The 27926-nt window shown below is 45.8% G+C and overlaps 2 protein-coding genes across 3 annotated transcripts in view; both read right to left on the bottom strand.

Moving 5' to 3' along the window:
* Positions 1-3485: 3485 nt before the first annotated feature.
* LOC149856328 (E3 ubiquitin/ISG15 ligase TRIM25-like) lies at positions 3486-11232 on the bottom strand. Its single transcript, XM_090020520.1, has 7 exons — positions 10618-11232; positions 9802-9897; positions 7503-7736; positions 7377-7399; positions 5455-5603; positions 5109-5300; positions 3486-4093 (listed from the first exon to the last, which is right to left on the bottom strand). Exons 1-7 carry the CDS (start codon positions 11230-11232, stop codon positions 4035-4037), a joined length of 1368 nt encoding a protein of 455 aa, XP_089876646.1. The 3' UTR covers positions 3486-4034.
* A 7714-nt stretch (positions 11233-18946) lies between these two features.
* PPARGC1B (PPARG coactivator 1 beta) overlaps positions 18947-27926 on the bottom strand; it is an 84952-nt gene continuing 75972 nt past the window's right edge. For both annotated transcript variants that reach the window (XM_090065214.1, XM_090065215.1), the window contains exons 11-12: positions 27250-27404; positions 18947-24909 (exon numbers count right to left, since the gene is read on the bottom strand). In XM_090065214.1, the coding sequence (XP_089921340.1) occupies positions 24806-24909; positions 27250-27404 (259 nt within the window). In that variant the 3' untranslated portion in view covers positions 18947-24805. The remainder of the gene's footprint in view (positions 24910-27249; positions 27405-27926) is intronic.

The raw sequence follows: 27926 nt of genomic DNA, 5'->3' as shown, positions 1-27926 counted from the left end.
CTAATGAGGTTCCTAATGAGGGCAGCCATTTTAGACTCAGGGCTGCCTATATAAACAAAGCAGTTTGTCTGCTGGAGAGCAGGCAACAACATTGCCTGGCCTGAGGGCTGCTGAGTTTCATCCGGAGGTAAGGGAGGAGCTGTAGGGGATGGTAGGAGGTGCCTGGTCCTGGGTACGACCAGAAACTACAGCCTGCTAGGAGTGGGTGGCCTGGTGGGGCTCCCAGTGGCGTGGGAGCCCCCAGGAAATGCCAGGCCAGTGATCACCCCAGTGAAAGGTGGGTCAGGGCACCTTAACCCCTAGCCCTCACCTTCGGGTGAGTCGCATACACCAGTGGTAGTTGTGGGGGTTCAAGCCCCGAGGAGGAGAGTTGGAGGCCAGGTGTGGCCAAGGCTGCCTGAGCCCTGTGGGAGTTTGAGACCCCAAAGAGGAGAGTTTGGGCCAGGTATGGCTACAGCCACCTGAGCCCACCCTTGGAGGGAAGCCCTAAGACCCCGAGTAAAGGGGACATTACGAGCAGTGTAGAGCCCTCAGTGTGAGGAGGGTAGCCTGTGGAGCCCCCAGTATGAAGGGGGCAGCATGTGGAGCCCTGTGAAGGGAGAGGGGGCTCAGCCAGAGAGAGAGAGCTGAGTCCTGACCCCAGTAAGTCCTCCAATGTGGGTAGGCAGAGTTTGGGTCGAATATAACACCAGGAGTAGTACCATGACCTTGCTGCCCAAGAGGGGAGTGAGAGTCCCCTGTGAGACCCTGAGGCACCAGTCGTGGTGTGAGGTAACCCCAGCTCCCCACATATGTGGAAGAGGACCCAGAGAGGGGGACCCTAGGAAAAGAGTATAGGTCATACATCAAGACCTGCCAGAGCTTCCCCTTATTGGCCCAGGCAGAGGCCAGGACCAGGAGGGTCAGAAGGGCAAGGAGGCCCACCGAGAGGGATGCCCAAGAGCCAGGGGTCTGGGGTCCTGACTGGCCTGGAGGTAGGCCAGGGCTAGTGTGAGCCGAAGGTCCCAGTGAGGGGACCACACCCAAAGGGGAACTGGTGGCGGGAAGATATGTGGCCCAGTATGACGGCGGCAGAGTCTGCCTGAAGGGAGGAACTCAGTTAGGGGTCCTACAGCAGGATTCTGGGCCCCATCATGGGGGACTGGCGCATATGAGAACATCAGGATGTCATCTGCAAGGCTTGGGCTGTGGGGTAGGGGAAGAATGGAGCCACAGGTAGCACCCCCTAGCAGCGGGGCAGAAAATGGGCAGCCTCCTGCCTAATTACATCTATTAATTAATCAATTAAGACCAAGGCATGGCAGGCGAGAAGGTGGGTGGTTTGCCCAAGAACAGGGGGGCAGGCCACACAGAGATCGGCCCTGGTAGGCCCCCCTGTTACAGTATGATAAACAGTGAGTTAGAGGTGATAAGCACCGTGTTATCAACTGCCTGCTTGGCTGCTGCGGGGTTGGGGGACCTCCCATATCACAGCACCCTACCCCCACCTGACCAGCTCAGCACTCTGGGAAGGGAGGACTGCTCTAGCACAGATTAGACTAACCTGCAAAGATTGAATCAATTCAGGCTCAGGCTTTTTGAATGTCTGTCCCTAGTCCTGCAGGGTTACACATGGTCATGGAGTATCAGTGCCCAAGGGATCTGGGATATCTGCACACACCTTGTGTTTGGTACAGTGCCTGCATGATACATAATATGCTTTGCATAGTAGCTGAATATGTATGGAGATAATGAAGGAATTCTTGGATATAAAGATAAAATAAAGATAATGGTGGGAGCTAGGGTCAGAAGATAGATGTTAAACTAGCCCCTTTCTTCCCAGAAAAAGGAAAGTTTCTATGCAATGATCACACAACAAACTTCATTAAAATTTTGCAAAGATGAATATAGCTACCAAATACATGAGAATGCAGTATTGATAATGCATCATGTGAATATATCTAGATGTATTCTATAATGAAACCTAAACTTAACAAAAACAAGCAACTTACATATTAGTATCACGTAAAAGCACAACTCCTGAAACTCCTGACAGGTGGCCAAGCTGCCAAGGGAATCTTACCCAAAATCAGAGACTAAGTTTTGAGAGATTTGGGATCCTCAAAACGTGTGCAGGTGGGAACCTCAGCGAGGGATGCAAGGAAGACATCCTGGATCACTTGGTCCCTTTTTTATCCTCCTCTTCAGTAAAAGCCTACAAAATTACTTGATAAAAACATCAAGAGCCACCCTATTAGCCAAGATGGTACAAACTGCCCTGACCCGTTTATCAAAATTAGATGTCCTTAGACTGACTGGACTTCTGTGGTGGTGTAATCCAGTTCTTCCAGCCATGCTTCCACTTCTGCAATGTTTCCATGGTTCATGTCAGTCTCTTCACACCATGATAGGAAGTCAGCAACTCTATTAGCCGCACCAGGCCTGTAGCTATCAAAATGTAAATGGTTGTAAGGATTAGGCCTAACAAGGCATCCTAGAGTTCTCATTTTTTGTCTTGTTCAAACATTGTAATGGAGCATGGTTACTAGACTAAATTCTTACCTGATTAAATAATATCCAAAATAGGTCACCGCCCACTTTATCTCTAAACATTCTCTCTCAATGGTGGAGTATCTTCTTCCTACTGCATTCAGTTTCTTACTAACAAAAGCTATGGGTCTTTCCATGCCTTCTCGCTCCTAGCACACAAGCAGACCTTGGTCCCAGGGCTCTGCCTCCTCTACACTGCGCCTAACACCAACCAAGACAATGTTAAGGCTCAGTCCAGTCTGACTTTTGGCTAGCAACCATGGATGGGGCAATGGCCCCTGTTTACCAGAAGACAAAGTTAAAGTCCATATACAGTCTCTTTCAAGAGTCCTTCTTCCTCTTTAAGCCTCAAAGTTTGCCCAACTCGCTGTCTCTAAAACCGTGAGGGTGTACCTTACCTCAGGCACCTTTCCCTGAGGGTACTCCACTTTTCTGTTTCTTTTCCCTCTGCGGGCTCACCGCTATCCTAGTCTCTGCCCTTATCATCCGGGGTCCATGGCTGTTGGGAAGGTAAGTATCCTGGCTCTTCTGAGCCAGCTTTGGTCAGGCATCTAAACTCTCTGGGTTCCCACCAGTCGCCCCTGACGGGGCATAGTCTTTCCATGCTGCTCTGGCCTCCCTGGCAGATCCACTTCTGGTCCTCCCCAAATGTCTGTGGGGTTGATTTTTAACTCTTTTCCATAGTGCTGGCTGGTAAATCTCTGGTGGCACGTGTTTATAAAGCATGTCCATGCCAGCATCGGACAGATCCTTTGATCTACTACGGCTGTTGCTGCTGCTTCTCCCACTGCTCCTGTGCTGGCAGTCAGTCTGCTCTCATGGTGGTGTCCCCGTCACACCTTCCAAAAAGTTTCTGTCACTGAAGGGCTTGGTTCCATTTTTTTATTTATACTACTTCTGTTATCCTAACTTATGCTGACTTGACAGTATTTAAGTCTTAATAAAACACTACATGATAAATAACAATGTAATTTATTGTGAAGGGTTATATATTATAGAAAATAGTGGTGTTTGTTTTATTATACAAACAGAAAATTACCTAACAGATACATTTGCTGATATAATTGGGCCCATATTCCTTTGGATACTGTAACATCATAGCCATGAAATTCACAGCAACATTACCTGTGAGTTACTGAAAGATAATGCATGCCCATTTTCCTGTGGATTGTATGGTTTCACAGATACCAAGATATCCTATGGACAACTTGCCCTAAAATGCCACCTCTAGATGCCTGTTTTCAGAGTTTGGGATGGAGCAACATATCGCAATCCAGGGTATCTTGCTGCATGTAGGGAGGGCACATGCCAGCCTCTTGCCTTACCTTTGAGCAACTCGACTGAATATACCAGTGAACAACAGAGACCCTGACTCTGTCATGGCAATGCTGGCATTTATTGGGTGCATTTCTTATCTTTCCTTTACTAAGCTTCTTCTTCATGTTCCCCGGAACTTAGCATTGCCTTGCGTTGTCCTGTATCCACCTCCCATCATGTCTGTGGGGTCAATTCCTCCGTTTTCGTTCTCCCCATCTCACTATGTACTTAGCTTGTTCTGGGGAGCCTGGGGAAAAGGAGAAAAGGTAGCTTTTTATTCCATTTATGCACTGCCAATTGTCATGCCACATGCTTTCCTACCAAAAAACCTTGCCTGATTTCTGTATATCCCTAGTTTCATGAATGGTTGTGTGCCAAATTCTTTGCTACATGCCTCCACCATATGCCTGGGTGGGCAGCACCTAGTTGTATGGCTCAGTGTACACATGGTCTGCTGGAAGTGCCTGCACTCCACAGGGAGCACCAAACAGTTTCTTTCCACCCTTTAATGTTTATATTGACTTCCATGCCTCCTAAGCAAAGTTCCCAGAGTAGTGGATGGTTTTCCCCTAATGCAGTCAGCCAAAGAGGGTAAAGAGCACAGTCTCTAGTGAAGGCAGACACAGGAGTGGGGAAGCGACATTATTCTGATATCATTTAAATAACTGGAGATTTCTGTGGTTTGTATGCCCTTTGACTTCGACAATATCATATAGATCTAGGCAGAGGCACTGATTTTATTCCCGGCCCATGCTGCAACATGGAAGAGAACAGCAATCAGGCAATCACTGAGTGACTGTAGGAGCTCAGTGATTCAGAACCAGGCCTGTGGAAATACTTGCAGGGCTGGTGCCTGTGCTTGGATAGCATTATCTCCCACAGAAACCTACAAGTTTCATTTTTATTAAGCTGTCCTTACAAAGCAGTGGTCTAAGGTGATTGAACGGAGGGGAAAAGTTTAAAGAAAGTATGGCAAAGTTTGGCAACACCTGAAGCTTAAAAAAGTGAAGTTCATAGAGGCCTCCTAGAACCTAGATACCCCTGGACTCTGTCCATTATCAGTTCTCATTACTTTTTGCAATAAGATATTTTCCCTACTATGCCTGGGTGCACTGTAAACTTCAGGCTTCCTTCCTTCAAGAATCACACAGAACACTTAAAAAAAAAAAATCTTGGCCCCTTTAATGAAACATGGACATATTTTGATGAATGCAGGGCTTTGATTAGTGTATGTGGAACAGTGGCTGAAATCAGAGTCTCACCATGATCTGAGTGGTTTGGGTAGTACGTGGGTAAAGGAGGAGCCAGAGCAGACGTTCCAGGATCGGTATCTGACTGCCATCTTCTTTTAGCCCCTGACTTTGAGGCCCAGTCATACAGTGTCTCTTGGTTCAGCTTTTCTAGGCGTTTTCTCTTCCTTGAAACCACAGGGAAATCTTCCTCTTCCTCTGACCCTAGGGCAAAACAATGAACAGATACTCAGGGAATCCCTCCAATTGACATTTACCACCCCCACCCCCATCCCCATCCCCATCCCCAAAAGGACCCTCTAGATAATTATAGTTTTGTTTCCTCTGTGGCTCTGCACACTATTCTGAGTTTACTTACTGTGGCCTGGTTGTAGACATGCAGTTATCTTTGAGACAAAGATCTGTGTCTGTCTTTGAATGTTCACCACTGTCCATCGATTCAGTTGCATGCTGGGTGCTGGTGACAGCACTTTCATGTAGTCTATACTGAAATCTTGCTGCTTAAACCTATAACATTCTGGAATTCACTTAACAGCCAATGCATGTAATGTGTGCATATTGCAAATTGGGAGTGGCTTCTTCCAAACCCAAAACAGACATCTAGTACCAGGTCTGTATGTAGAGTTGAATGATCTCTCTTATTTTATTTGTAGCTCTTAGCTGCTTTTTGAAGACTTTCACTAGACTTTGTTATGTATGTGTGTGCAGTACCTCAAAAGTCAAAGTGTGGAAGAGGGGGATCAAAGTCTTCCTTTAAGAAGATTTTACAATGTAAAGGTCTAAAAGTTAGGCCCCAGAATTTAAGGCTATAGTGGTGATGCATCTGTGTCCACCACAGAGGGTGCATTGGTTCCCAGCTCCAGTGCCTCTGGCTTTTTTGTATTTGAATCTATATTTGTATCAGAATCCATATTTAGGTGCCCAGGTAAGTAGCTGGATTTTCAAAAATGGTGACTACCTAGCAGCTGCCTCTAGCATGCAGTTTTGGAAGTCCTTGCCAGTGCATTTTCGTTAAGGTGTACAGTGATGCAAGACTTTTGCCCTCTTGAGGGCTGAGCAGGCTGTTCCTCTGGTATTCCTGGCCCTAGCTGCCCCAGGGAGTAATGGAAAGGAGTGCCAAATTCAGGAGATAAATGCAATGCACATGTTGTATTTTCTCATCAGATACCGAGTCCAATTCTTTCTCATGTACAAGCCAAATATTTTGTACACCCACCAAGATGCAGATTCTTGGTGGGAACTGATTTCAGTAGTTTTACCTGCATATATGCAATGACAAAATGTGGAACCAATATAAACCCATCCTGTATGCTCTTTGGATGATTCCACTAAGACTCTGAAGATCATGACTTGCCTCAGACACTGAGCCAATGAACATAATTATAGCTAGCTACCTTGTGCTCCCTTCCTCTATCCATTATTATCACCTATTATTTCTTGTTGCACACTTAGATTTCATGAACACTGGGGCAAAAAATGTCTTTCTGTTAAACATGTAGACCGTGTCCAGACATGTGTGGATGTTTGATTCCCCAGAGACAACTAGCGACAGTGAACTTTGTGCCACCGCTAGTTGTCCCTGGAAAACACCTGTGCCACATACAAGCTGGCACACAGCAGGTTATCCCCAGTTGGGGCAGGGGAGACTGGGGCCAGCACTGGTCTGGCTCCAGCAGCCTTATCTGGGGTCCTGGGGGGTCCTGGGGGCCTCCTGGGGCTGCAGCAGCAGTGATCCCACTGCATGGAGCCTGGCCAGCAGCAAAGTGCAGCTCTTGCCAGCCAGGCTCCAGCTTAGGGCAGTGCACACTGCCACCATGTGTGCCACTCCACCTTTTTTCTCCACAGGTTTTGTGTTTTTTTTTGACCCCTGGAAATACAGGGGTCAAAAAACCCCTCCATGCTGCTCCCTGGAGAACAAGGAATGTGCAGTATGTGGCACTGCAGACATGTCCGTGGCACCACATACTGCACGGGCACGCTCATCTGGACTCGACTGTTGAGTCTTTCTAATAAGCCTCTACTATAATATAAATTATCATATGAACATAGTAAAGATTGGAAAGTGAAGAGCAAGACATCCCCCAGTATTCACAACTTGCCTAGAGCAATGTTTGAATAACAGTTGAATCCTACCTGTAATTGTGCAAGACAGCAGTCAATGGAAAATCTTTCAACTCTAAGATGGATAAAACCTAACCTTCTCTGCTGCAGAACTGATTAATTAACATGGAAGAGCACAAAATACACATACACAAAATAATATTTTGATAAAGAACTCACCTGTCTTGAGTCACTTTAAAGGCCTATAAAATATATAAAAAAGTGTTACCGTGATAATAGACAAAGGACAGAACAATGAAGTGAATATTGTTAATCAATAAAGGTATCATAAATGCTACCACTTACTTTAAGAAATATAAAATCATCCACTTGAGCCCTAACTGTTTGTAGTTCACAGAAGGTCTGGTAAGCTTCATCTCTCTTCTGCTCCATTACATGCCTTACTCTGAGGATCCTAGAAAGCCACTCTTCCTTATTATACTTGATGGCATCTAAGAGCTGCACCTTGGTATGATCCACCTGAGAATGGATCTCTTTGAAAAGATTTGACAGCTGGTCCTTCAGGATATTCTCCTGGGCCTTAAAACAGTCCCCCAAAATAGCAACAGAAGCAAGAAATAACAGAAAATGAAGTGTGAGATCAGGGATTCAGGATGCTGACTGATACTATCACAACATCTATAAGCAAGTAGAGCTGGTGGAGAGATGTGGGGGTTTGGGTTTTTTTCATCAATCTGGTTGTTTCATAAAGAAATGCCCATTTCCATGTAATTATTGAAAAATCAATCTCTGAATTCTTTGGTTGAAAACTGAATATTTTGTTTTGTATTTGATAAAAACTAATAAAACCTCCAGAAACGAAAGACATTTGGTTCATAGATAAGTTTTCAGTTAAGGAAACAAAAATGTTGCTACATAAGCCTTAATATTTTTGTCAAAATGAACCAAAGAACTTCCTGGACAACTATAATGTAATATTCCTTCAGACATGTTCACATGCTGTTGTGCACATGCTGGCAGAGAGCTTGTCTTTTGAGACAGCATCACCTTCTCAAAAAGTAAATCTTTTTACTTATTTTGCTCAGATAATGAGTAAGGGCCACAGAGAAGCAGGGAAGGTGAAAGAGCAAAAGGGAAGAGTCTTGGGTTGGAAAGGCGCCTGGTCCATTCTCCCACTTCCCTTCTCCCCCTGCTGCTCTAGAAACTATCTGTGCTTTGGGGACACTCTCAGAGATCAGACAGGATTGTAGTGGTCCAAGCAAGAACCCCTGGGAGGGCACTCCCTGGCAGAGGGTAAAGCCATAACAGGGTGTTTGCCTGTCCTTGTTTAAGCAACAGGAAGTGGCAGGATGTGGAGATGACAGGACAATGCACTACACTAGAATCCAGGCACCAGGCCCTGCCTGCTCCCAGAGTTCTGTGGGAGAAGCAGTAGGTCATTACAAATCATTGGATGGGAATAATGGCATCATATAAAATCCAGACTCTTCATAGGACCAAAAGTGACATATGTTGGTCTGCACTGATTCCTATGGCCAGTTTTAGCAGCATCAGTGGAAGGCCTGGATTGCATCTAGCCAAACTACTTTGCTCTCTTAGTTCCACTGGCTTCCCGCTCACCTCAGTGTCCTGCTTCAAAACTGCTCTGGCTTGAAAACCTTCCCTCCGAGGTGCTCCTAGTAGCCCTGGCCCTTCCCCCCACTGCCTGACTCCATACCCTCTGCTGAGTCCTGTCCACGTTCATGAAAGAACTCCCCTCCTTGCACCTTCCATAGGGCTCAACTGGGGTGTGAACTATAGGCACTGACACTGGGGGCATGGCAAGGAGGGCAAAAATAGCAGCTTCTTCCAGTGCAAGACCAGCCACTGTCACTGTCCCATGCCCTTCTACTGCCCAGGGCACAGAACTGCTTCGGTATGTCTGAGTGCTCAACCTTCCCAGGCCCCTTTCTCTATCTGGTTAGGGGCAGATATGCAAAAAGCCTGATCCTGAATTGATTCAATCTTTGCAAGTTAGTCTAACCTAGCTAAGCTAAACCAGTTTATAACCATACAGACATCCCAGAAATGCAGGCATATGCCTGCAGTGGCTCAGGCTAGAAGCCAGCGGATGCTAGAGCAGCCCTCCCTTCCCTTCCGTAGCGCTGCAGTCTCTGCTAAGCTCCAGCCAGGGAGCAGAGGAGAGGGGCCAGCTCACCACCAGCCCAGAGAGCATGCCAGGATGCTGAGGGACTCTGGTTTAATTTAAACCAGGATGGCATCTGGGACAGACACTGCATAAACCAGTTTGACCCACATCAGTTAAGTCTGATACTACATTCAACCAGGTTTGTCTTAAACCAGTTTGAAAATGGCTGAAACTGGTTTATATATACCGAAGTTATGTTCTATTACAGGTTTAAAACAGTTTCTGATCACTTAAACCAGTTTATGTGTAATGTCTGTCCCTAGCCTCTGAGTCTCCATTCCTTCCCTCTCAGCTGTCCTTGTTTCACATTCAGACAAATCAAGGGCCACCAGCTGGAAGGTCTGGGCCAATTTGAGGAGTTCAAGGAAGAATTGGGGCCTCTTCTACCAGCCTCTTCTTCAGTTTCACTATGAGGCTTTACAAATAATTTGAGTTATCTTGCAGCAATGGACAGACCTGGGCTTGTTCCTCACTTCTCTGCAGACCCTCTAAGGCTTTATCCACAGTATTTATATACATTTGCATCATATTCTCTATTCGGGAGACATGTGCCTAAGTAAAGGGGGAAAAAGACATTAAATATCAGCTTAGGATAATGAAGAAAAATGTTGCTTCTGTACTTAATTACTTTTAATTAGGCCTAGGGGGCTTTCCAGTTCCTGTCTTACTGAGGGAGGAGCACGTCCCTTGCTATTGCTTTGGTTTGACCAGTGGTTGTTTAAGTGCAAAGCTGGGTAAGAGTGCACAAATTAAACCCCATGCCCTCTCCAAGGGCCACTCCAAACTCCTTCCTTGTTTGGAGTGTACAGACTCTGGTAGAATTCAGACAAATACAAAAAAGCCAGAGGCACTGGAGCTGGGAACCATTGTACCCTCTGTGGTAGACACAGATGCATCACCACTATAGCCTTGAATTCTGTGGTATGTGTCCCAGCCACTGTCCAGCAGATGGAAGGAGCCCAAGTTTAATTAAGGGCGTGCAGCTGAATGGGAGCAGGGCCCATGGGCTGGAAGAAGTGAAGTTCTAGTCTGAGTACTCTTGATTACTGATTGGAAGTTTTTGCATTACAGCACATCTAAATTTTGGTTGCCCTCTTCCTGCTAACAAATGCAGCTCAGACACTGATTTCTGACATAGGCCACATTGTTCATACAAGTGTGTAAGAATTGCCTTTTACTGGAGCACTCTGCACTATAAATTAACTGTGAATAACTGAAAGATCCCAGCTTGGCCTGTGTCTCCCAGGCTATTGTGTAGTGATTGCCACTTACCAAACCTTGGTTACAGGCCTCCTTCAGGCTGATGATGTGGTGGCCCTTGTGGTAACTGGTGATGTGGCATGTCACACAGATGCAGGTTAGGTCATTCTGGCAGAAGGCACTGAACACCTTGCCATGCTTGGGACACTTTCTTTCCTCTGGAGAGCCTCTGGGTTCCACCAGAATGTGGCCTTTTTGGGCTGTCTTGATTCTATGTTTCCTCAGATGGGCATGGCAGAAAGATGCATCACAGGTCAGGCAGCTCCTCACTGCTGGCTGAGGCTGTCCCAGGCAGAAATCGCAGGGGAGAACTTGCTCCTGCTTGGATGCTGATGTCTTTTCCTGCCAGCAGCCCTCCTTGGGAAGGGCAGCCAGGAACTTCTCCACAATCCGGCATAGCTGGAAGTTCTTCTGCAGCTTTGGAACTGGGAGGAGGTCAACTTGGCATATGGGGCAGGAGTAGGTTTCCCAGCGTTTCTGCTGGTGAGCACTGATTACCTTTTGGACACACTCCTGGCAGAAGGTATGGCCACAGCTCAGAGACACAGGGTCCTTGTAGATGTCAAGGCAGAGGGCACAGCTAAGCTCCTCTTCCAAGCTTTCTGTTACTGTTGTGGTGTCTTCCATGGCTCCAGAACTGTGCCCTACTGAACCCCAGTGAAGCAAAACTGAAAGGGAAGTAGAGCACGTTAGCACTGAACATACGAAGGAGAAAGAGAACACAGCAGCAGGACTGCACATACAAACCCTTCCCTCCCTCCCTCAGATGCAGATGTGGTTGCTAGGCATGCTTCTGCGTAACTGGGTAACCAGTACCAAAAAGTTTGGAACTCCAGTGTGGTTGGGGCTTTGTCACAGATAACCCTGTTAGCCCAAAACATGCCTGAGGCACCGGCAGCACTGACTATCACGGCTTCTATATGTGGATGTAATGTAGAATGCATTACCCCAAACTGGGGTCTTTATAGATGTCATTTGGCCCATTGTTACCATCCACAGGTCCGGGGGCCAAATTCATTCTTGTTGTTATTGAGTCAATGGGCTTACGGCCAAGTGTGTATATATCCCATATATTGTTACAAGGGAATGTCCTTCTCCAGAAAGGTGTGTTATGTGAGAGGCTAAGACCATAGAAACTTTTTAGAAGCAGAAACCTTTTTGAGCAATCAGATGTGGCCAGTCCAAGGGGATAATCTGACAAGATAAAATGAGATGGGAGGAGGAGTTAGTGCAGCTGTGGCACAGCAGTAGTTGGAAAAGAGTGTGCGTGGGGAGATTCCAGAGACAGGAGGCCCCGGGCCTGGCTACAGAGAGAACCCATTCCCCACAGTAACCAAGAAACAGCAGCAGCAGCAAAATCCATCTGATGAAGGACTTTTTGCATTAATGGGAGAAGGACAAATCTTTAGAGGAAAACTAAATTACAGGGAGGCCTGAAGGAAACTGTACCTGGATCAGACAAGTACACAGAAATCAGTATGATGGCTCAGACTGGATGGGCAAGTTAAGGCTATGGTAGAAGGTTTCAAGGCATTTGTGAAGGAAGGGAATTAAATATTAGAGCATTTAATACCTGTAGAATTCCCTGTGAGACCCTAATAACAAGCTGTGAGTATTTTGTATTGAGAAGAGAAACACCTGCATTGTCTCTACATATTGGGACCACCCTACACATATTTTTTCTATCAGAGCTCTCAGGGATTTCATCTTAGGTCAGATAGATGCTAAAATCAGTATATCCAAAATGTGGAAATCTTGAAGTCTTAATGCTCTCAGTGTACAGCACAGGGTGTTAATGTTCAACACCTCTTGTGTATTGGTGAGCACAGACTCAGCACTGGGCTTGGCAAAGCTTCTGATTGAAACTGGGTGTAGGGCATGTGGCGGGCCAGTAGGGGGTGTTCCTGCATTGAGCCACCCACTTCACTGCACCGGACCACCTTCCAGGCTCTGAGTGCCTTCCTGGGGGCGCCTCATGTCTAGCTGACCCCCTTCCTGGAGCATACCTCGAACACCACCACCACCCAGGGTCTGGACTGATCTTAGCTCTGTGCCCCCTGGGAAACACAGGCCTAGTAGTGCTTGAGGGTACTTGACCCACAGAAAGAACCTGGGGTACTTCCCTCAGTCTGAAGCACAAATAGTGGGCTCCTTTAGTCAGCCGGACCAGAGGGGGACCCCGAGGCATAATCTAGACCCTCTCCCAATAAGTCTCCCATGCTAGATACTGAGAAGAACTTTACTGGTGACAAGGAGTAGGTTTGGAATAAGGTACAGGGTAGAGCAATATATGAGAAATCCCTTAGAGCAAACAGTGGCACGGTAGCCTTTGATTATGCATCTGTGTTACTGCAAACTATATATCTAGTTAGATCTCAAGTAGCTTATTCACAAGTATCATTCAGAGGCAGGTTGAGATTTCCTTTGGAGGCAAGCAGTTCATCGACTATGAGTTTCAAGAGAGAGAGCAAGTTTCAGATGGTCCAGCTTCTCTGAGAGTCCTTAGTAGTAGGACTGTGAGAAGCTTTGGTCCCTGATTTGATTCAACAGAGATTCAGTCTGATTTGGTGGCTGAATCTCCAAATCCAAATTGAAGCAGAAGACCCTTTATTCTCTCCGAATTGATTCGAAGAGATTCATAAAGATTCAGAGATTCAGACGTAGTCACAGCTTTAAATGTTTTTTCTACATACCTCGAGGAACCAGGTGGCTCATGAATGCTGCAATGCTGGGGCAGATACAGTGTCCTACAGGAGCATGGGGGGATCCCCAGTACACTTGGCAGCAGACCCAGAAGTGGACCAGAAGCACTTCCACTCCACTTCCGGGTCTACTGGGGCGTGCTGTGCGGGACTACCCCCACACCCCCATGCTCTCCCCAGCTCAGTGACTGGTGCCTCTTGGGTCTTGGGGGGGCACCTAGAGTCCCCCCAACAGCCGATCACTGAGCCAGGGGGCATGGAGGGGCCCCCCCAGTGTGTTCCCTGGCAGACCCAGAAGTGGATCAGAAATACTTCCGGTCCACTTCTGGGTTCACCACCGAGCATGCGGGGGGGGGGGGCCCTCACGGTCCTGTGGGATGCTCCATCTGTCCCAGCATCACAGCATTCATGAGCCACTACTGGTACCTCAAGGTATGTAGAAAAAACATTTAAAGCTGTGTCTATGGCTGAATCAGCATCTAATCTTCAGATCTGGATTTGGCCGAATCAAATAGGGGACAGTGATCCGAATCAACAGATCGTATTGCTGTCCCTGATTTGGGCTGAATCTGAATCAAATATGGCCCATTTCACATAGCCCTGCTCATTATGCCTGCTGCTCCTCCTCCTGGGCAGTCTTTCACTTATAAAGACCTTATGACCTTATTTACCTGATCCAATGAAAGCCAGCAGTTGTTGGCTGCCAGCCAAACAATTTGAAATACATCACTGGTTGCCAGGTAGACTGGCAGAGTCTTTAGCCCCTTCCCAGTCATGATGACATTGCTTAGAACAATAGGGAGTTTAAGCCCCCACACAGGTGTGTGAGGCCAGTCACATAGGCAGAGGAATCATGTTTTCCCCTCCCCCAGGATTGTATCCAGCTCACGTTACAACTTAGGGTTACCTGAAGCCGATGGGGCCAGGGATGTGTCTGCCCTCTGCAGTGACCATGGTAACCAAATTCTCAGATTAGTCACCGGCCTGATAGCAGAGTTTGGGGAGAGACAGAGATGGCATTATGCCACAGACCTCATGTCAGATGCTAAAATCAGTATATCCAAAATATGGAAGTATTGAAGTCCTTATGCTCTCAGCGTATAGCACAGGGTGCTAATGTTCAACACCTCTTGTGTATTGGTGAGCATAGGTCGGCACTGGGCTTGGCAAAGCTTCTGATTGAAACTGGGTGTAGGGCATTTTTGTCCAAAGCACTGATATAGATTCAGATTAGGAAGCCAAATCTGGGCAAATTCTGAGGGAAAAATGCTAAAGTAAAAACTCATTGATGGGAACAGTAACATTCACTGGAGTCCCAGACCTACCATTTAGAACAAGGCAGACACTGGTTGTACATGTACCATGTGGGCTCTTAACAGATGTCTGTGTTGAAATCTATTCAGTCCCTGCCATGTAACAGAGAGAGACTGTACAGTCACCCATGAATGGCTCAGCAGCAATACAAGATACTTGAGGGAAACCCTACAGAAGTGAAGGTATTATGTAATTTATCTTGAAAGGCTTTCTTTAAGGCTTAGCTTAGTGGGCAGGAACACCAAGCTCCCCAGTTCAGGAAGACCTTCAAAATCAGCTTTAGGCCACTTTGTCCTGCCCTATTGCACTTACAGTTCCATTGATTTTAACATGTCTTGGACTTTTTGAGAGTTCAGACTCATCATAGTGAGAGAAGTGTTTGAAACTGCCCAAGCAGCACATCAGAGGTCCCAGACAGCTAAGCAGGAAGTGATTGCCGCAATCAAGAAATCTGATGAACTAGTGCAGCTATCTAAAAAGTATGGGCATTGTGGGTCTGCAGGATGACCCTGCCTGCCCCACTGGCACAAGCAATGCAGTACGACACCCTCCTTTCCCTCTGAAAGTTCCAGGGAACCAAAAAAACTCTTGCCATCCCATCTTCTGGTGCCAGGGGAGGTAGCCTGATGCTAGTCATTCAAAGCCAGCCGTCAAAGTGTATCCCTAGTAACAAAAAAACAAGTTACTGACTTTTCTTCCCATCCCACCAATAGAAATGTGTCAGATTATCTTTCTGCTGGAGGGAACAGAAGCAGCATTAGCTCTTTCATTTAAAAAAGAGGGATGGGGAAACATATGAGCTGTAACAAAAGAGGCATGTGTGTGTGAGAGAGAGAAGCCGATAGTTTACCAGATAGAAAGTTAATCCAGGATGAAGAAACTTTGTATTTATAATTTCCCTAGGACCGAATGAAACTAATAAATATTAGTTGAGAACAATTTATCTGACAAATTGATTTAGTTAAATATTCATAAATAATTTGTTTCGTTCCTTGATCGACTTAAAGTTGGCCAGGTAATAATACTAACCGATAATTTGTTCAACCATTTTAACTTTTCCCCATTGGTTGTTACAACACATTACTTGTGAATGAATGTGTGTATTGTACTTATCTGGGTTTGGGATGTGGTCATTCACTGCATAAAGAAAAATCTTGACATTACAGCCTGATCTGCATGCACTTACCCATGTGCACACTCTCAGCCACCTGCAGTCTCACTGGGGTCATCAGGACTGTCCACCTCAGAAGACTCCTGGGCATGCGTATAGGTCAGGCCCTTAGTCATAAAGGACCAGATTCTGATCTCACACTGGTCAGAACTGCATTGAAGTCATGGAAACTGCACTTTACTCACACTGCTTCAAGGGTGGTGAGGCTTGGAGGTCAGAGTATCAGAGAAGCTTCAAGTACATTCAGATTGCTATTTCTACTCCTCTTTCTCCCCAGCAGATTGTAGAAGCTTATTGTTTAAAGATCTGTTTTAATGTTGATATATTTAACTATGTCTTACCAAATCTTAGGTAATACAGCAATGGCAGCATGTTTGTTTTCAGTGGCCCTGGAGACTGAAGACCTGCTTAGCTTTGAGCTTTGCTTAGCTCCAAAACAGGCCATGTAGGTAATTATGCCCTATCAAAGTGTTTCCATCCTGGAGAAAGGAACACTTCAACAATGAAAGACAAATCCAGTCTCCTTGCCCCAGTCAATTCTCATCCACTTTGATGACATTACCTGAAAGGTTGTCACTTACTGCCAGCTGGAGCAGTGACTCATATGCTGTGGTCACGTGTCCATTGGCAAGTTAGTAAAGCCTCATTTTACTTGGCCCCTGACTACTCGCTGGAGCGTAAGAGTTTTCAGCTGCTCCCAGCCTAGTCCAGATGAGCTTACAGGCTCTGTGTGGTATTATAGTGCCTCTGAGATGGCCATGCTCCCCCGACTGCCCCAGTTCTATTTATTTTATTCTAAAATTACCTGCCAGTTAGTACAGAATGGGCCCTTCCAGTTTAGATCCATGGAGTACACTCTGGACTACCAACACTGGCAAAATCTACTCTGGGTAAATCTGGTATAACATTGCTGACTTTGATGGAATTATCACCACAGGGAATGTAGAATTTGGTTTCCAACTTGAAAATGGGAGCAGAGTTTCATTTCTTCCAAGACAGTACCTTGTATATGTAATAAATCATAGACATTAGAAAAGATGTGTGATGTCATTTTGTCCATTATACTGCTAAAGGAAGATGGCTCCTTACCAACTATTCTTCATGTACTATGCTGATGGGACTATTTAAATATCTAGCTAGACAGATCTGATAGGTCCAATTTTTAATAGGCAAAGCCATGGGGGTTCCATCACTTCCATTGGAAGGCTATTACATGCTCTTAAGAATGCTTTCCTTGACATTCAGCCTCCCTTTTCTCTTTCCCACCTATTGTTCCTGGTCATATCTATCTGGGGCCACCTTAAACCACATCACTTGCTCCTCAGGTACTGTACATTGTTGCATTATCCTGTCCTCTTCCTTCTGTCCCACTTTGGTGTTTACTCGTCTCCCAAGTACCTGTGTTCTCATCCCTGAGTCCTGCTGTCTTAGGGACAGTGCAAAAATATATACTGAACTCATATTAGAAGTGATTGATTCTGGAACAAGGAACAAACTGAGAATTACTGAAGCCTGGCGTAGTCAGAGTGGAGTTTAGGACACAGACTATCTTCATTGGCTAGGGTCTGCTAACTGGAAAAGCAGTCGTGGGAATCTCTCCACTGCTGGCCACAATCAGGTTTATAGCACCTCTTGAGAGTGGCGTGTCAACTACCCTTCTTACAAAGGGAATGGGCAGTGACAGCAAAGTCAAACAAAAGCTATGATGTGCATGTAGGAATAATTTATGTAGCACAGGGCTTTAGATGGCTCACCTAGGGCTCTGAGTGAAAGGAGTAAGGGTCTTTCTGTTGTACCAGTTTTTGGGTGAGACAGTCTCACCCAACTGCAACTTCCACCAGGGTAGGGCCTCAGTATAACATCTTATCTGAAGGCTGGAGGATCAAGACCCGCTGGACGTGGCTACATGTTCATTAATGCATGGTGGCTACTGTGCATTAAATTTAGTGCTTGTATAATCAAGTACTAAATTAATGTGCAGTAACCCAAGATACTGTGTAGTGCCAGCACATGCCTTTTTAGTGATGCAACTGAGCAGTAGCCTAATAGTATTGTGCAGTAGCATATTAGCACTATTTGTGCTGTGACATGCTCAGTATTATTAGGCTACTGCGCAGTTAGCATCTTGTGTAGCCCAATGTGTCTCATCTTTCCTTGGTGTATCACAGTATGGAATGGGCTTCATAAAATCCTGAGTCTTAGCTTAAAGCTTTGTCTACACATGGTTTTACACCCATTTAACTAATGGAGGTCTCTTAAACCAATGCAGTGGGTCTGTGTGTGGGCATTTGTTCTAAACAGTTTGGCTTAATGTAGCCAAAAGGAACAAACTGAAGTAAATTACCCTCTGTGCAGATATTCTTATTTTGATTTAAGTGTGTGTATAGGTGTTGCTTTTTTTGCCATTTAAAGTGCTTTACTGCCTTGACGTAACAGAAGTGCACAGCTATACAGCACTTTAAAAATGGATACAGTGCTTTAAATCCGCCCTTGTTAAATCAGGTCTTAAATTTGAAGCACTGTATTTTACAGCACGTTAGCAACCTACAGCATTTTAAATAATTTCTGTACGGTGGTCAAATTTCTGACCAGTGGAGCACCCCCTGCCACCTACCCTGGAAAGTGCAGGAAGGCTCAGAAGGCTCTGCTCTCCCCTCCTGCTGTCCCCCCACCGTCCCTCCCCCCTCCGCCAACACTGCACTTGTCATGTTTAAGAGCACTATAGTGCTATAAAAAATGCTCTAAATTATAGCAGTGTAGAACGTACATGGAGCATTTCTGTACACACCCAGAGGTTTGTGCTGGTTTAAAAAAATGAGTTGAAAATGCCAGTCTGATGCTGTTCAGTTTCTCTGTGCAGAGAAGGGAAGGTGCAACATACATGAAATGTCTCCAAAGGAAACCCCTTCTGGAGGAACATGCAACTCTTTCCAGTGGCAACAGCAAGTGAAAGAAATGAACTATGCCATGTACTGTACATGTCATGTACTGTTAAGACAAACATTTATGTTTTAAATTAAGTGGGCATGAAGGAAGAAACAAGCTTTGCTTTCAAATGAATCATTTAAGACATATGAGGAAAACATTCCTTTGCAGCAAAAACATCTCCTCCGAAAACATGCATAAGTGGGCTTGTACTAATAAGCTTGAAGCATTACCGGGACAGATTTTTTTTACTTTATATTGTATATGTTATAGTTTATTTATAGGCAGATCACTTCACTATTTACAGTACATGAGCGTAGAGATTCTACAGTCTTTGTGATGTAAACAAGAAACCCCGCAGCAGGGGGAGTCTGAAAAAAGAAGCCAGTTCTGAAGTATTTACACAATTTAAAATAGAACTTTTATACCCACTGGATAGATACAGATAATACATTGAGCGATTTGGTTAAATTATCTATGAAACTATAGAATCTGACAATGTAAAAATACAAGAAAACGTTCTCTCGTTTAGAAGGTAGACAGTTAAATCACACTAGAAATAAATCTCTTTTTAAAAATAATAATAACAATAATAATAAAGGAAAGGCATAAGAATTCATGCCGTTTTAAGGTTAAAGTATATTACATAAATAAGGACACAATGAAACGGAATTGGGGGGAAAAATTAAGTGAAATATAAAAACCGCTACCAATTTAAAAAAAACCATCAGACCAAAAACTAGATCTGTAATCACCGAGGGCTCAATCCTGCTCCTTCAGCTTACTCTGTGAGTAAAATAGAGTAGTAAGATACTACTTACTCACCCTGAGTAGGGGTGGCAGAATTGGACCCTTATCATTATTAGCAGTGTCCTTTTGTTTTTAAAAAAAAAGTAGAATTTAACTTTTATTATAAATAACAAAGCAGATGTGCCCCTTTTTAGGTGAAATTCTTACACCTTTCTCAAGAAATGCATCAATTTAATCTTTCTCTCTCAGATACACACACACGCACATATGTGCACATGCACTCTCCCACTTGGCTAACTTTGTTTGGCTCTCAGAGAAATAATGCCCCTTACTGTGCCACCTGGTGTTTTACAACCAGACTTTCTAAGCTACCTGATTCCAGCATCTGTCTAGGAAGAGCAATGGAAACCGGAAGGCTTTATTTGGTTCTATATTGCTCAAGATTGTCAGGGATGGACGACTGTTGCTAAGAACAAAAGATTGTAAAGGCTCAGCTACAGGTAATGATGTATTAAGGATTCAGCATATTTCCGAAAAAAAGAAAATCAGTACAAAAAATAGCTGGTTCTGTAAAGCTTCTTTACATGGGCCAGTGCTGAAATCTAACACTAACACTGTAACATAAGGACTGAGCTGCCGTTTTTCACTTCCTGTGGAGGTAACGCAGCTCAGAAAGCTGCACTGAGTAGGAATTAGACATAGAAATTTTCCAGGGGCAACATCGAGATCTACAACCCTGCCCTGTCCTCTGCGTTCCCCCAGCCCGGACATTCAGAACGGCTCCTCCTCTCAAGGAGTTGTCATGGGAATCTACTTGACTCCCAAACAGAGAGCTGCATCTCCTGTAAAGCAATGAGACTGTGAAGGGCAATTGGATGCAAAAAAGGGGAATGGGGATTTTCTCTCTTTGTCATATTTTTCCCTCCCTGATAACAACAGGGTTTTCTACATATCTTCCATACATACACATATAGATATAGCTATAAATATAATTTTAAAAAATAAATTCCCCTCCTGGCTGCCCACCCATAACACCCTTTTTTCTACCCATGTTGTCTCCTCGAGACCACACTCTGTTTTTAAAATCATTTTCTCCCCTTCCCTTTTAGGTGCGTGGTTTGTTCCGTTAGATGCTGTTATGGCTAGGGTTACCCATGCATATGGGGTTGCTGGCATTATAGGTATTACTGGGGAGGGAAGAGATTTACAGAGGCTGTGCAAAGAGAAGGGGAATAAAGTAGGAGACTTTAAAATCTTTAAAAGACTTTGTCCCTTTAAAATGCAGGAAACAGCATACTGCAGGTAGAGGAAACCAGGAAAGCTGAACTAAGGTGGATTCCCTTCCTTGGTTGGGGTGCACAGTGCCACTCTCTGCACAGTGAATAAGCCTCCTTCCTCCTGCATGGGACCCACTGGGCTAGGTGGCCCACTCTGTGCATGAAGTGGCTCAGCGGTACTTAAAGCTATTCCTCTCATATTACTAGTGCCATTCCTCAAGTGAATGCCATTCCCATACCCAAACTAGGGGCCCAGTCCTGGGAGGTGCCGAGTGCCTTTGATTCCTGCTGGTTTCTGTCCCTTGGTGGGTGAGGCCCCCAATCTGCGCCACACTGGGAATCACCTGCCTCCTGTGATGTGCAGAGGAACCTTTCTGGGTGGGCTCTCAATGGGCTGCACAATGCCCTGATCTGTGTTGTGTTCCCCTGATGAAGGAGTCATGCCCCATGGACAGAGCACAGACTCCTCCAGGCAAGTATGCCATGTAACCCCTTCCCTGGAACCACACCCAGCGCACTGAAGCTTAAGAAGAAATGAAGAGGGAACTTTTTTTTTCACCTTGAACCAGTGTGTGTGGTTAAAGAAAGTGAATATTCACACCTGTGCTTCTCAAGTTCAACATCCAGGCCTCAGCAGCCATGAAGATAAGCCGCAGGCACTGCTTTGAGCTAACTAGCGTAAACTCTGTATACATTCCAAACCCAGCCTCTCTGGCTTTACATTCAGCAGGGCTGGGTTCACAGTCACTGTGCATATAGCCACCAGCAGCAGCACAAGGACACAGTGCTCTGCCCTTGCCATACCCATATATGTGTGCGTTTGTGCACCTGTGTGCATATTGCATAAGTCCTGGAGAAGTTTCTCGCAAAAATATTTTATAGGCTTCAGGCAACATGAAGACCACTTATTGCATTTCTTCCTATCCTAGGATTGCAGTACTGATTGGCTCTGTGCATTACGAGATCTTCCTTCCTCTTCAAGAGTACCTCATTTGATGTGTAGAAGTCTCCTTGGCTGGTGGCCAGCTCAGGAAGTCCAGCCTCATAAAAGCAATATGAGATTTAAAACTGGGTATAGAAACCAATGTTTGCGAAGTGACTGAGTGATTCACACTGAAGGAAGCTCCTTCCAGGTACTGGAAAGACCTCCTAATAGCTGCATTCAACCCTTTCACATTCTGAACATTTGATGCATTTTCCATCCGTGACCAAAGCCAGCCTTGTGAGCTTTGATCCATCCTTGTACTGAGCAAGGAGATGGAAGAATTCCACTTAGCATTTTTGATTGATCGTTTTCTGAAAAACAGCACAGCACAGGACAGTACTACCCACCCTAATGTGTCGCTATATACATTCTACGTAAGCTCTATAGCAATCACATGTAAACATCATCGTTGTGAGGAAATACTAGGACAGAAAAAGGCAAAGCTACAATGAGGCAATTGCCAATAGCAGATGCTCCAACCAGGACAGTGTTACCTGTGTAACCTGTGTTGGGATGAGAAGCCGGGAAAGTGCCCGTGACCAGATTTTACAGTAGGGTCATAAAGCGTTGTAATTACTCTGTGGGCTGGGATTGAAATTGCATGAATATGCTGTATGAGGATTCAGTAAACCTACACTTGGGAACTGTAGTTCATTGGTAATTACCATGGAACTGGCAGTTTTTAGAGCCATGGGCTCTGCATCAGAAAACTGAGATAACCAGGGTAGGATAGGACTGCATTCTAGTGCCCTCCGCATGGTAAATCATACCTCACAGTACGAGCAAGTGCCTATGAAGTCAGTGGAGTAAGGTACAAGTCAGCCTGAGGCAGGCACTCAGCATCTGATCCTGGGGAATTACTGAGCTGCTGGTTGTGTTCCCTGTAAGATGAAGCATTACCAAAAAACGGAAAATCAGTGCCATGTTCTCGGGGAGACCTCATGGGAATCTAATCTAGCTATTGGCAGAGTTAAGGCTATTAAATTCTATCTACATGGGAAGGCTGAACCCCAGTGGTCTCTCCTGCATGTGAAAAACAAACCAAAATGTGGTGACAGCTTGAGGAGTCGGCAAAGGTATTTGATCCCCACTGTGAAGTGCTTCCTGTCTCTCGCTTTTCTCTAATGGACTCAGTCTCTCCCCGCTCCTGGAAACGGAATGGCTTTAAATTGTACAAGAGAACTCGGTGGATGCTGCTGAACATGATAGTTGTACACCCTGAACACAGCACTCGTGACTGGCCTTGCATGGACCCCACGATTGCAGGTCTCAGAAACCAGAGGTGAGAGCTGCAGGCATGTGCCCAGCAGAGCTGCAGTGTCTCTGCCACCTGTACCCTGCAGGTCGGAAGCCTTGCCTGGGAGGTGGGAAGGGCTAAGAAATGGCCAAGAGTTGTTGCAGGGGTGATGGGATCTTCCAACTTCCTGGTTGTACTGGTAGGTTTATGGCTTATTCAGTACCAGTCAGAGGAGGGCAGCGTGCTGGATGGGACAGGGTTGTACAGCTTAGCTGCCATGTCCCTTGCTGTGCTGGCAGTCTCTGCCCTTGCTGCCAGGAGAACTCACCCCGGCTTCCTTGCACATTGTGGAAGCAGTTGTGAGAAAAACAAGCCACTTAGCCCTAGCTCAGAAATCCCCACGATGGAGCAGGAGAGTAGCCAGCAATGCCAGGCAGAGATTCTGGCTGATCATCAACATGGAGATGTGACCTCCCCCAGCGTGGGATTAATGTGCCTGCCAGTGTATCGAGGGGTGACCAAGCTCTACCCTTGGACAATCCTTTTGGGGAGACTGTGGGCTTCTGCTCTTTTCCCTCTCCCTGGCTCGGAAGGCAGGACAGTGCCTATACCCCATGGTGACTGATGCCATCTAGAGTGTGGCTGGCAAAGATTAACCCCTTGGTGACTGGTCTGATAGCTTTCTAATGCTACATCCTTGTAGCATTGGGGCAAAGCGGTGAAATTGTCTTTCCACAGTTCCAGAGGTGTGAGGTTTAGGCTCACACTGGACTTGTGGCACAGGCCACCCCCCCCGTCGACCCAGCTGTTAATGGTACCTGGTCATTCAGGCGGTGATTCCAAGGCACCTGGACCTGGCACTGGCAACATCACTCTCTTGCATTTCACTGGCTACACAAACCAGTATGACTTAACCAAGCTAGGTCACTGGGCAGCTGGACTTGGGTGGCCCTTTGATTTCCATCACTAATTCCTTGTAAATCCCCTTCCCTGCTCCTGCAAAGCTGCACCACTGTAGCACCGTGGCAGTTTCAGTTCAGCTTGTGCCAGACCATTCAACCCTTCATAGTCCAGCAGGCCTAGACAACCCCATGACTGGGGCAGCACTGGGGGCCCAACAGGCCCAGCCATGTAGGCAGGAAGCATGGCTTCTACAGCAAACCAGGATACCAAAACCCGACCTTAAAATGGTCCAGTCTAGTAATGTGCCAGGCTAGACACTCCACAACCAAGAGGGCAAAGCCTGGTTGGGAGAGTGATGTGTGGGCACCTTTCTGGCCTGACTCCATCTGCTCAGCGGCAAATGCCTCATTACAGTGCATAGTTAAAAATCAAGGAAGCGGTACAATAAATCTGAATTACAGTACATCTGAGCCATAAATACATTTTTAAGTATATACTTTTTTCTCTTCTATTAAAAATTAGTTTATAATCCTGATTCTATTCACAATTAACAATTTCATCATCACACACTACAGACAAAAATGTTATGGTGAACACAGCTGCAACTCCACGACGGGAGCATTGGGGAAAGAGGGGGGAGACGGGGAGGGGCAGTAGTGGACAGAAGGCTTTTACAGGCTCACCCTAGAACAACCAGTCAGAAGCAAGGATACTGATGTGTGGCAGTGGGACATCAACACCATGGGGACTCACAGACAGAAGCAGCTTTGTTCAATGTAAACATCGAATGGAAGGGACAGCAGTCTCTCTCTCGCGCTTACTCTCGTTCTCGCTCGCTCGTTCTTTTCAGATACTTAGTAATTTTTCTTTGAAAACGTAAACATAGTGGAAGTGCCTTGACTGAGGTATTGAGGTGTTCCTCCAAGGTTAAGGCTGTTATCGATGCAGGCTTTGCTGGGCCTCCTGCAGCAGGCTGTCAAAATCCATGGTCTCATACTTGCTTTTCATTGGAGCTAGGGAGGACTCTTCCGCATTGGAATCTGTTGGGAGCAGGGAGAGAACACAACAGAGTCAGGGACACGGGGCACCGGCAGGGATTGTGTAGTGATGAAATGCTTTCTTCATGTCCATATTGTCACTTAAAGATCAAAGCATCCTTCTAGGAAGCAGGTGTTGTCTCCATTTATCAAAAAGGGTCACCAAGGCTCCATGTCTTACACACGTAGGATACTGTTTAGTTATGTTCAGAGGCCTCAACCACTGAGGTCCTGTATGACAGGTACTCTATAAACACATAGTGAGAAACTGTTCCTGCCCCAAGGAGGCTGAACAAGACAGGATGAAAGGAAGTGATACATTTTGCCTAGACTCACACCACACAATTGAAAACTGGACCCTAGTTTCCTGAATGCTTGTCTCTAGCTTTGCCATGCCGCCCCCATGACTTAGGGGCAGGAGCTGGGATTAGAATAGGAGAATTCCAGTTTCCCAGATCCACAATTAGTCCTGCTGCCTACTCAAAAGAGCTGATGGATTTGCGGCTTCTGTTGGTTTAATTGACAGTAAAAAAAAAAGACAGTGGGTGCATCTACACATGCATTAATGAGCTGTAATTATGACGTGTTAAGTTTCATAACATGTAATAACAGGTACTAACTTAATGCACAGTAATTGGTGCTAGTATGCAGTAGTGCCAGTGCACATCTTTTAAGTGATGCTAATGCACAGTAAACGAATTCTACTGTTTATTAGTGCATTAGCATGGCTTTTTCTGTCACACATTAATGCGCAGCAGAATTAGTCTACGGCGCTTTAAGCATCTCGTATAGATGCGCTCAGTGACACTCTCCCAAAGATATGACAACAGCTCCCCATTTCTACCTAAACCCCTAAGGAATCTGGCAATAAAGGAGCCTGTCCTGTAAAAAACCTTCTCTTTTCAGCAAAGGAGAGGCATTTCTCCCTGGAAATCCTGGGCAATGACTTGTTTTCTGTTATAGGCTACTAGCAGTGCCTATAGTTAAGCTCGCTCAACACTTTGCACTAGAATACATTTTTTTTTTTGCTGCTTGATTAGAACTTTGACAAACTTTAACCATTTGGACTGAAATGTCTCATGATGGATGTCTGCCTCAGCCTGGATTTTTTGGGGAAGTTTCAGCAAACCAGCTTGGCTGTTTCTGAGAGCAAAAGCGAAACATGGTGTTTTGCCCTCCTTAAGAAAACTTCTTAGAGTCACTTTGCTGAGTGCTCCATGCTTTGAAGGATGGGTCTGAAAGTTGGCAAAGCATTAAGCTGGACACAGAGGCATGCTTTTTCCTCCTGCCTGAAAAAAAATTGTCCAAATTTGGACATGTGATAAGCCTCTAACATTTTCAGTTCACTTGTACCCTTGCTAAAAGATAGGCAGCTAAATTCTTTGTTGAGTGAGTCTGCACTGAGCAAGCTGCAGCCCAGGGATGCAGGGGCTCAGCAGGACATTTCCTGCCACTGCTCCACGCTTCTGTGTGCTAAAACTAAAAGAAACTCTTTTTAGAGTTTTCAAAGATGCCCCTGCCAGTACTCAGGCAGCATGGGGAACTGGCTGACTCAGAGGCGAAGGTATGAGGAATGGATTGGAAAGGCTGGGGAGGGGCAGAGGAGCTGGTAACCACTGGACATGCTCCGCTACAAAACCTGGAACTGAAGCCAGGACTCTCAACATCCCTTTGCTATCTTGTCAATAGCTGTGAAGCCCACTGGAACGTGTCTCCACTGCTGCTATTGCCAGGTCCACATGTAAGTTAGCAGATTTCCTCTTCTGCTACTTACTTGGGGAGCCTGGTTGGTGGAGGACTGTGCTGTATGTGCCAAAATCCCAACCCTGCTAAGGACTCACATTGAAGGTAGATATGGGTCCACCACAGGATGAATTTTTCCATTAAAGAAAACTTAAGAAACTATGGACAAAGGTGCAGGGTCAAGCTGTGCCAGAATTCAGGTGGCCTATTCCTATGTCTCTGTTCTCAAGAGTGGATGCCTCTCCCTTGACAGCCTGAGAGGGCAGGGTCTCTAAGCCAGCAGTGCTTCTGAACCTCCCCTCATGCTCCTCGACATGCAGAGATTTCCCAGTGCTCATGTGCATCCAGGCTCTGGTTTTACATCATAACTAAAGAAACTGTAGGTCCCAGAGAAGTCTGACTGGGGCAATGCATCCAGTCTCCAAATGGCTGACTGAGCTGGCAGGTGACCCACATGGGAATTTCAGATTCTCCTAGGATGGTGATCTGTAGACTGCAGGGCTCCCAGCTTGACAGATTTAGGCACTGGCTTTTAAAAGGGGCCATGAACCTCCTTCCCTAAGCGTTTGGCTCCCCAGTCTGGCCCACCTGCTTTCTTACCCAAGTCAGTGTATCTGGTCCAGAAGAAATGCCTGAGACCACCATAGCTCAGCTGGAATGATGGCTCATTCCTTTTCCTCAGTGAGGCACCATTCTTCAGTGATAAGGCGGCATCTTCTGAACATCGGTAGGTGATGAAGCCGTATTTATCCCCCCTGAGCAAACGACAGCAATCAAGAAATGAGTGGCCCTACTCTTCCTTTCCATCCTGCTCTGCTGGCTTGGTCCAGCTCACCTTGATTATCTGCAGTCCTAACTCCCGCCACTCAGCACCCCATGGCTCTACCATCCTTAAGCTCAAAATGCCACAATCTACCTGTGCCAAGTAACCCCTCTGAGTTAGCTTTAGGGGTTAAATAACAGTGTGGCCCAAAACTAGTGCCAGGAAGGAGGGAGGATGGGAGTTGCCTAATCTCCCAGGAGCTGAGAACTGCTTGAGACCAGATCCTATTACGCCTATTAGGTATCTAAGTGGAGTTAGGCACTTATGTGCCATTCTATTCCACCCTGTTCAGGTCCCTGAAAGCCCACGAATGCATCTATTTTTGTAACACATGATCATCTTAGGATGTGGAAAAGCCTGAGAGAGTCCAGAGAAGAGCCACTCATATAATTAGAGACTTCAAGAGCAAGCCATATGAGGAAAGACTGACAGATCTGGGACTGTTCAGCCTAGA

The sequence above is a fragment of the Crocodylus siamensis genome, chromosome 10, assembly GCF_052110815.1.
Source record: "Crocodylus siamensis isolate JL-2025a chromosome 10, ASM5211081v1, whole genome shotgun sequence".
In the NCBI taxonomy this organism is placed as follows: Eukaryota; Metazoa; Chordata; order Crocodylia; family Crocodylidae; genus Crocodylus; species Crocodylus siamensis.
This window is presented reverse-complemented; position numbering and strand designations above follow the sequence as displayed.

Excerpts from the sequence above, each read along its gene's own strand:
- LOC149856328 (XM_090020520.1), bottom strand. The coding sequence starts at position 11,232 with ATGGAAGACACCACAACAGTAACAGAAAGCTTGGAAGAGGAGCTTAGC. Across the intron at positions 7,737-9,801 it reads GAAGTGAGGAACAAGCCCAG|GCCCAGGAGAATATCCTGAA; the intron begins GTCTGTCCATTG and ends GACTGTTTTAAG. Across the intron at positions 7,400-7,502 it reads ATGATTTTATATTTCTTAAA|GCCTTTAAAGTGACTCAAGA; the intron begins GTAAGTGGTAGC and ends TATATTTTATAG.